Source organism: Sapajus apella, unplaced genomic scaffold (assembly GCF_009761245.1).
Source record: "Sapajus apella isolate SASKATOON/1434 unplaced genomic scaffold, GSC_monkey_1.0 scaffold54, whole genome shotgun sequence".
NCBI lineage: Eukaryota > Metazoa > Chordata > Mammalia > Primates > Cebidae > Sapajus > Sapajus apella.
In genome coordinates, this window is record NW_022436994.1 from 5,089,291 (window position 1) to 5,099,669 (window position 10,379).

Here is a 10,379-nt window from a genome sequence, read left to right on the forward strand (position 1 = left end):
TTCTCAAGCCTGTCCTTTGTGTGGTGCCCAGTTTGTCGTGCAGGCCTTCGTATTTTTTGCTTTCTTTGCAGTAACCCATCACTCCTACAGCCCCCAGCTCCACTGAGAAGCGTCCATTCTCCCATTCTCCTAGATCGTCTCAGTGCCCAGGTCACATGGCTGTCCCTGCCCGTCCACAGGGCTGCATCAACTGCTATTTACAAGCCAAGCAAAGAGGTTTTCTAGGGCTCTTTAATTTCAGAATTCTGAAGTCATACTTTCTCAACTTCATCCTGAAGAAAACGTAGACTGAAAATCATGTCAAACATGATAAAGGACAGGGTCAGGGCCTATGGGCAATGACAAACCTGCCCCTGACTCCAAGGTGATGCCTGTGCTGGGTGCAGCTAGGACGGAGGGCAGGATTCTGAACCAAGAGACACAGCTCTGGGAACCTGTCAGTAATGCCAACCAGGTGCTGGGTGATCTCCCATCCAGGAAAACCTACCAACAATGTGAAGTCCATAAGGGACAGGATACTGACACTGTTTTGAAGGCATGTGTGCTAGTCTTCACTCTCCAGGAATCAGCCTGACTTTCAGTTCTCTAAAGGATATGCCCCCAGCCACCATGGCTCACAGCCTCTAAGGGCAGCTGAGGGATTCCAGGGAGAACCTATCTCTTTCTCCAAAGTGACCCGAGCGAGCATCCTCACTCTGACATCCAGATTCTCATTTACATGGTTAGTGGGTCATTTATTCTGGTTCAGTCTCTGAGCCTCTCTGTATTCTCAGGCAGGGTGTGAGCATCTGTTTGCTCCTGTGTTAAGCAGGGAGAACAGTACCCTTGGCGCTGGGTGCTTCAGGGACTAAACAAGTCAGGTAACATCACCCTCCAAATGGCTATTCCTGTGCCACTTTTGCAAACTTTTATCATATCTATGTACTACTAGTGACTTAATGTTTTCATTTCATTTGATTTTTTAACTTATATAAATGTGTTTTGAAAGGAACCCTTGTAACGGTACAATGTGTGGTAAAACCAGTATCACTTGCAATACACAGAAGATAATCTCAAAAATAAAAACCTAAGTTGAAATCAAACATAATCATTTGCGTCCCAACGTTGGAAAACCCTGAAATGATATATGTATCTTCCTTGGGTAGAATACAGTGGATGAGCCACAAGTTCATTTCTCTTCCCCTCTGCTTTCCCGTTTAACATAGTCATTTTCCTATAGGGTAAAATAATTCATAAATGTACTTGTTTTCTGGATTCATCTACACCAAATGGCTTTAGCCACTATCTTTATCTGTTTGTGTCATTAACTGTACTGCTGAGTTAAAAGAACCATTATACCTAGTCTACTTGGTTTCTAATACACATAAAAAACATATAAAGTATGTTTTCTGTACATGTAGATAAAATTCTCAGTGATTGCAATTTCCCATTATTGCACTAGGATGTCCTATAGGCAGACAGTGAGGTGATTCGTATAAGCCTGGGAATTTTACATACACGTTCCCTCCTTGGCTATGGGAGCTTATGTAGCTGACCCACGCTGATCTAGTCTACCTCATTTTACCTTTGTGTCCTTCATGATACTCTTTTGTGTCAATAGGTGGCTCTCAGTATCACAGCTTTTTCTCTTTCGAAAGAAGAAAACAGGTATTCCAAGGAACTGTTGACTCATTAGCGCATGAGAACATGGTATAACTGAATTTCTGACTAGTCTTTGAGTCAGAAATTCGGTTCACTTCTGACTCTGTCATTTGACCTTGGTTAATTAACTTTTCTCAGTCTTTGATTTCTTGAAATAAAGAGGGTGGGTGAAGCGTTCCAAACACAAACTGTTGCATGTCTAATTTAGCCAGTGGACTTGCAGATGATGGTTCCAGACATAGGTTTTTATGGAAAAGGTGTGTAAATCTGTGCTAACTTAGATTTTTTTTCTAACATTTAAAAATTACCATTTATGAAACTTTCTATTTTCAGTTAAATCTGAAATTTAAGAACTAGGGATTAGAGGGATAGCACAAGATGGCCAGATGTGGCTTCTTCTAACCCCAAACACTGAAGCACTGTTGCCAAAACACAGTCCGTAAGATTCGATATTCCTGAAGGGGCAGTGAGGAACAGGGGACAGTAACAGAGACGCATCCCTGGGGAAGACTGCTCCTCAACTCGGACATTTTATGGGGTGTGTGTGGCTCTCACGGTCATGCTGGCCTGTGAGTGTCCATCCTCCCGCATACCAGAGAACCCCCATCCTGCCGACTCTGTGCCATATTTCTCTAACATGCCAGTTGGGGGAACACAATGGATAAAATGACTTGCATCCAAATACAAAGAGATAAAGGTTTCACAGGCATGGAGGTGGCCGGTGACCCACTTACCCACAACTCTGTCACTCTTGGAGCTTTGCTGTCCTCCCGAGGTGGTGGAGAGGTCCTCGGGGATCGGCATGGGCTCATCGCCCTCATCTGGAGTATCACTTACAGGGGGGCTTTCCTTCCCTGAGGATAAAGAAGGAGCTTGAGTCTTGGGCATTCACTGTCAAGGTGCCTGGGCTTCCCCTTGGCTTGGCTTGAGAGGGTGGCATGAGGGGGCAGGTACTGGGTGGAACCAGTGCTTTCTCTGCTGAGATACAAATACCTTTTTCTCTTTGTAAAAAAAAGTCACTGCTCCCCACACAAAACAAATGAGAGAACCCAGATGTGCAAAAGGGAAGAAATAAAATAACCTGTAATCCCAGACACTGCCACTCTTAAAATCACCTCTATATACTACAAATAATATGAGATGACATATTTTCTTTTACAAAATAAACTAGATTTTAGACATTCTCAGAAACATAATTCCAGCTAGGGGCCATATTTCCATAGTTTGATTTATAACGGGTACACTAGGATTTATTTAAATTCTTTTCCTATTTTTGAGCTCATATCGTGTTTTTTTTTATTATTAAACAACACTGTAATGAACATCCTAATAGCCAATCTTTGCTCATATCCCTAACAATCACCACAGTATAAATAGCTAGACGTTCTATCACTGCATCAAAAGGCATCTACAGTTTTAAGGCTCTCCCTATCTTTTGTCAACTTCCCCCTGTAAGCTTGTTCCAATGAGCTTGTTGTGCCATACCCTCTTGTCAATTTGTGTTTGACGACACCACAGTGGGTACGCTGCTTAGAGCCATACATCCTGCTATCTGCTCACTTTCTTTTCAAGCACCAGGGAATATCTTACCAGCTGCTTAGTTAGACTTAACTTGGTGGGGAGAAGACGGCTGGGCAGGGAATGGAAGGGAACCCCACGCCCACTGGGAAAATGACCCCCTCTGCATGCAAAGGGAGTCGGCCAACACAAATTCTTTGCTTTGAAATAGGAAAATAAAACACAATCCACATAAATACAAAAATTGCTTATACTAGACAAAGTAGGATTTAGAAAATGAAACTGGGTTTTACAGAATACCTATATTTATTTTGACTGGATTAGAATTAAATTGGACCAGAGGCTCTGGCAATGTGGAATCACTCCTACTCTGAGGAATCCAACCTTCCTTGGGAAGCCATGACTAGTAGAAAATGCTTTTTTTTTTTCCATTGAAGCTGAAACTCCTATAGTTTCTGCCCTTCCAATCTAACTTAAACTTGAGGTGCGACACAACCCACATGCAAGAAATAGATGATGTGAACTAATGCTGCATAGCTAGGTGTGGAAGACCATTTTAGATGAAGGTCCTGAAGAAGTCTAATGAAATGGCAACAGCCTGGCAGTGTGTGTCTGCTGACTGAGCTAGCAACAGACAAAATGACATGAACACGTAGACAAAGCTAGATTTTTAAGAGTGTGTGCAAGTGATAAACCAAATATTAAAATGTCTGAAAAATATGAGTAGGTACTGTGTGCAATGTCCTTGCTTGTTTGAATAAACCTCCCAGAAGAGTAACACCAGCATTTCAGTTGACTGGCAAGACCAGTAAAATCATCCTTGGTATATAAAACAACCCTTACTGGAATATTTAAAATAGAACCTACACAGGCACCAAGCCTGTGCTCTGGGGAATACTATTTCACTCTCTAGAAAACAGACATCACAATTTAATATTCCAGCTTAACTGTAATTACCACAATTGGCATATTTTCAGAAAGAGCATTATTCGGTATATTTAGATAGCCAATACAAAATAAATAGTTAAAGATGGAGCAGGATTATGAGAATTTCCCAAGGAAAAACAAAGGCCAGAGAGACACTGATTGAATGTCCTCGTGTTATGTTAAAGCCTTGGAAATGTACATTAAGTCATTACTATTTTCATGCTATAAATAGAAAAATTTTAAAGTGACAATTGCTAGATATCTTAAGTATTTTCACCTCTTTCATAAATGGGGAAAAACTCCACATAGGAGAACGCAGGAGGTATATGAATCAGCTGACAACTCTTATTTTTGTGTAAGATGACTTCCTAGAGCAATGATTTTCAAACTTCTAGGACTTTAGGAATCTTTTTTCTGTGGGGGTGGGGGCAAGGGGTAAGAATAACAAAATAATCTTACACAGAACTGTGATATACATAACAGGTCTTCTGTGTAAAGTGGGAACCTTGCAATTTGGGGACGCAGGAACCTAGGCTGAGAAACTAAACTTTATTGACTCTTTTCCTCCTATGGCTTTTCCTTGTGATCATGCTGGAGCACTGAAAGAATCCTTCAGATGCCCTTAGGTGCATGATGCCCTGGAGCCAAGAGAGGATCATAAAGAATCAGGAGTTACCCAGTGAAGGAACGCCATCCTTTCTGCTCAGTGCATGCTAAAATACATCCAAATAACTCCTACTTTTTCCAAAAGAATTAAATGCTGTGTCTATAAGAGGATCACCTACAATTTGTTGAGGATGGTTCATAATAACAGGGGTGCTTCTTAAGAATTACATCTGCCTTCGGTTCCTGCACTGAACTAAATGTCAGTGTTCCACTGTCCCTGATCTTGCATCTCAGGACATTTATTTTTTTTCAACACAGGGGAGGCAAAGGAATAATGAAACAGTAGGGATCACAATTCCAAAATACCATGGGTCAGACTGATCAATAGAAACTCTCTATGCAGAAGAAACCACATGGGGAGAAGGGAGAATAAACAATCAGCCTTGGTACATATAGTGGCATCTAGTAAAGAGTCGGAACTGGATGGTCATGAAGTGAGATATATTCACATGCTCACCAAGGGCTCTGCGTTAATTCAAGCTCGCCTTGCCTCAACTCAGTGATAGTTCTTAAGAGGTTGTCTGATTTGCCTAAAAGCTCCAAAGTGTGAGTCCAGGCTGCTGAGACTTTCATCCCTCACGTGAGCCTCTGTACCCAGGGCCCCTCATCGTCTGTGACAGCTGAGATCTCCATGATGAAAAGTTATCACTTCATGAAACCTGTCATAACAGGCACAGTGTTTTTATGCATTGACTTTAAATGAATTTGTCTGGTTAACCATTTAAAATGTAAAAGTATGCAAAGGTTAAAAAACACTAAAAAATAAATGATTAAGTCAAGCCAACACATCTCAAATACTAACACACAGTGACTAGAAGTTAGTTGACCCAGGACATAATTCTGGCTTTTTCTGGCTTCACTGATTAGTTGTAAGACCAACGGGAACATGATACTGGTCACCTTTTTAAGACTCATTTCCTCAAGTGGAAAAAGGAGGCTGAAAAACATGATTTTCATCTATCTCACAGGGTTGCGGTAAAGATAAAATAAAAATAATGTACATGGAGTCTAATGTGCTAAGCTTATGGCATTATTTGGTAAACTATGTGCACAGAGAAACATAAGGCATACATTTCACCAAGCTCCCAGCAAACACACAGAGATGAAGATAGCAAGACATCAAGTGTTTAAACAGAATAATTTAGAAGATGCAATACAATTCACTTATTCAGAAAAAACGACATAAACTTCTGGCTAAATTATAAAAATACAAATTTATGTTTAACTTACCTATGGCCTATGTTTCAAATAAAGCATTACCTATGAGAAGTGTTTTGGGAAAACTGAATGAGATATTGTACAATTAGCTTATAAACTGTAAGCAAATAATTTCACAAGTAGATTATAATTCACTTCAAAAAGTTCTGTGATCTGCCCCCCCCCCCCACAACTTCATGAGGTTTTATTATATACAATTGCCCAAGGGGCCATAATTCCTTGGGTAAATACAAGGTCAAAATACAGAATCTCCACTCTATAAAGTAGTGGAGGAGCTTGAACTCTAGGGTCCAAGTAGGGCTCACACCCCAGAGTCATCTCTGACTCCATACTGGACTTGTGGTCAGTTACTTAAATTCTCTGGGTCTCAGCTCCCTGCAAGTTGGAGATGATAACTTTGTTTTCTTCTGTGGGACTTTGTGACTTTGAAATGAGAAAACACTTCGTGTAATGTTTGCTAAATACAAAGCATTCAATCAATGTGATTTACTATGCTTAACTAGATTAAATATTGCCATTGACACTGTAATATACACAAACAGTCTTTATTGAAGCAGATTATATATATCTAAGGGTGTACTTCTGGTTTCTACATCCCAACAAAACTACAAATAGCATTAAGTAAAATTCCAATATGTATTTAGGGTCAGAGGTGCCAGAGGAACCTGAGAGATCAACTGGCTCAAGTCCCTCCTGTTACAGATAATACTACAGCGGTCCAGGAGGCAAAGATAACTGTCTCAGTTCCCATTGTGGGAGGCAGAGATGGGATGCTGACGCAAGTCTCTCAGCTCCCATATACTTCACTTTCCCCTGGCTGACTCTTTCTTTAGAAACCAAACCAAAAAATAATGCATAGTTATAACACATATTTTGGAAAGATGGCCAAAAACACAAAGAAAGGAAAAATATGCTCTACCCAAAAATTAGTGAGCTGTGTCCTAAAGGGTACCCTGCTTTAGATATTCTCTCCTCCAAGTCTATCAATAGCATTTCTCAATACCCTGTGGATTCAAGTCACTAAACACTTACGGAGTGTCTGCTACTACACATCTGCAAGACGCAGTAAGCCAGGACACAGCCCACATTTAGGATAAATCTCAAGGAACAAAGAACCCAGAGCTTTGAAAAAAAACCCAGATATTAAGCCTTTATCTGTTTATCAAGCATTTCACATATATTAGGTTGAATCCTATGAAACTGCTGATACTTAAATATTTTATGGGAAAAGAGGATGATTCAGTAACATATTCCTGAGATTTCTTATCAAGAATATTAACTCCTATTTGGTTAAATGTACATCCTTATGCCGTAGCTGTCACTTATTCCAAGTTTAGAAATGAAAAAACAAATACTGGTTTTAACTGCAGAAGCAGAGACGAAACTCCAAGAAGTAGAAAAAGCATCCTTGAATTCTTTCTAAAAGTGACATGACTCTTTGAGTGCTCTCATCACTAGGTAGAGTACTCAAAGGCTAACAGAAATCAAAAGTACCATGAGTGTTTTAGAAGTAGGAATCCCTTTGGTAAGTGCATACAAACTAAATTTCAGACCAAATCATTACCAACAAAAAAAAGAGTCTCCTTTTTCAGGAAGTCTTGTGTAAGAAGGCCTCCATTCTTATCCCCACCCCAGCCACTCTGTCCTTTAAACAGTCAGAGTGCAGAAAAAATTACTTATTTTGTATAGTGGTAGGGACAAGAAAACCACCAGAGGAAAATCAGGCTTTTGTTAGTTTTGTTACTAAGACCTGAGATCAGAATATTGAGCGGCTCTTCCTTATAGAGACATTCTAGAGATAAATCCCTAGGCGTCAGCATTAAGCTTTGACTCTAGAATATCAGAGTGTAGATCCCTGCATTGGCTGAAGGGGTTTCATTTTCTTCAAATACACCATGCAAAACCAATTAGAAGCTACCCAAAGTGAAAGTGACACAGAAAAGCAGAAAAGCAGAAACAATGAAAGCATCTTTTCGCCTCTGGAAATTTGTAACATCTTTGGGTTTTCTGACTCTATCACTTCTAGTCACAGTCAAAAAACCCAGTGAATGAGACCCTCTTCCATGAGTTAGAATCACAGTCCTCATGTGCCAATGTTTCCTAGACCAGCTCTCCTAGGCTGCATGAGAGGTTGGCGAAGCCAACAGAGAGTTAAACTGCTTTTTGCCCCCCCATTTAACTAGTTTTTTGTTGTTGTGCTTTTTTGTTTAAAAAACAAAGTATGTGCTTAAGGAAAATAAATTCAAATAATGCCAAAAGGTAGAAGATGAAAAGCAAAGTTTTCCTTCTCCTCCTTCTCTTCCCTAACTCACCCACTTCCTTCTACCACCAATCTTCCAAGAGGAAGTCCAGAATTTTCCTAAACATATGTGCAAGCATATGGAAAATGTGTACGTGTATGTATTTCCTTTTTAAAGAATGGGATCCTACTTTGCATACCATCAAGAACCATGCTTTTGTCACTTTCACACGTATTTTGGACTTCCTTTCATACTAGTTCATTTACATCCTCCTTATTTGTAAGAGCTGTATGTGGACGTACACAGACGTACCATAGTTTTAAAATATTGATAACTGCTGCAATGAACAAAGGCTTAAATGCTCTGTGCACTTGTGAGACTACACCTCTAAGGTATGTTCTTCAACGTGAAGTTGATAGATGGTTGGATTTAAACAATTTTAGTTTATACAGATAATCACAAACTTTTGGATACATTTTCACTTCTACCAACTGTACCACGAAGTGCCTGAACACCACATTCTAAAAGTTCAAGAGCCACATGTTCTCACGCACATGTGGGAGCTAACAAATGCTGTTGTCATCAAAGTAAAAAGTAGGACAGAGGCTACTAGAGGCTGGGAAGGGTGGGAGGAGGGGAAGACAGGGAGAGATTTGTTAAAGGAGACAAAATTACAGCTAGATGGGAGGAATAAGTTCTAGAGTTCTACACCCTTGCAGGATGACTGTAGTTAACAATAATATATAGTTTCAAATAGCTAGAAGGAAGATGTTGAATGTCCTCAACACAAAGAAATGATACATGTTTGAGACGATGTATATGCTGATTTACCTGATCTAATTACTATACATCGTGTGTATCATAACATCACTAAGTGCCCATTTTATGTCTATTAAAAAAATTTAAAAATTAAGAGAAATTATTCAATGATATACAAAAAGAGAATTACATAATTCTCATATGTGAGAGTTACATTTAAGATATAGAAGATGAGAATTACATAAAGAATATGAAAATTATATTGTAATAAATATGACGCCTAACTCTAAGAGAAAAATAGGTTAGCCTTTGTTTGTTCTTCGCATCTGGGAGACTTAAAAGTCCAAAACCTAAAACATGAATAGAGTGGCTGAAGGAGCGATGGAGACGGAGGCCTGTGATTGGAAGATCTATCTCCATTTTCATGGAACTCGGAAGATTCTCTCCTTCACCTTCTCCAGGGAGGCCAGCAAGCATGGGAGCAGCCACACACTGGTCTTGGTCTTCATCAGGAGCACTGACATGTGGAATCCATAGAAACTTCAAAACATGAGGGCACTCAGCCAAGGCAAGATGCCACTGAGAGACTTTGCTTGAATAGAGGCTAGCCTCTGGGGCTGGCTGTGACCCCATGAGACATGAAAACATGAAATACCAAAAACCCCAAAGTCCATGGAAGCTGCTACTGGGGCTGATGCCTCTGGGTACAGGGCCAGACAGAAAGCTGTCTTCCTGTGTCCATGCACTGGGGAACTGTGCGGTTTTGCTGGAATGGCTGGCCATCCATCCTCAGTACTGCCAAATGGTCACAGTCTGTGACCCACCCTTAGGTTTCTCCCACTACAGGCTTCTCCACTTCCTGGGTCTCCTGGATGAGAAGAGCTATGTCCAATATGGCTTGAATAGATATATGGCAAAGGGGAGCAATGTTGTATCCACGTTTAATGAACAAAAAGTCATGACCATGCCCAGCAATTACGTTTTTCAAGCTACTTTCTCCTTCTCTCTCTCCCCTTCTTCCTCTTCCTTTATCCCTTTCATTTTAATACCATCATTGGCATGTGTTTGGGTTTTAGGGCAGATCAATCAGTCATTTCTCCTTCCAACAGTACAAATATGTATTTAGCTCTTTCCTTTTTTGTTTCCTGAGGTTTAATAGTAAAACTAATTTCTTCTTGAAACTTTCTGTTCAGCTTCTCAAAGTCGGATAATTTGTAACAGGTGAAGGAAACACTCAGGCAAATTCTATCATGGTCTTTTCTTTTGCAGAATAGCCCCTATTCCTCCCCCATGAGCATACCAAGCATCCTGACTTCTGGCCCCAGGGAAGCTTTTCTCATGAATTTCCCACACAGGTATCTCATAAGGTCTCACCTGAAACTTGGGACATGTCTTGACCCTCATCAGCAT

The 10,379-nt window shown here is 40.2% G+C and overlaps 1 protein-coding gene across 19 annotated transcripts in view; it reads right to left on the bottom strand.

Annotated features, from left to right (window-relative positions):
* IKZF1 (IKAROS family zinc finger 1) overlaps positions 1-10,379 on the bottom strand; it is a 98,652-nt gene that overhangs the window by 73,486 nt on the left and 14,787 nt on the right. For all 19 annotated transcript variants that reach the window (XM_032244235.1, XM_032244229.1, XM_032244222.1 and 16 more), the window contains exons 2-3: positions 10,344-10,379; positions 2,376-2,495 (exon numbers count right to left, since the gene is read on the bottom strand). The exon at positions 10,344-10,379 is cut by the window's right edge and continues 18 nt beyond it. In XM_032244235.1, coding sequence (XP_032100126.1) covers positions 2,376-2,495; positions 10,344-10,379 — 156 coding nt within the window. The remainder of the gene's footprint in view (positions 1-2,375; positions 2,496-10,343) is intronic.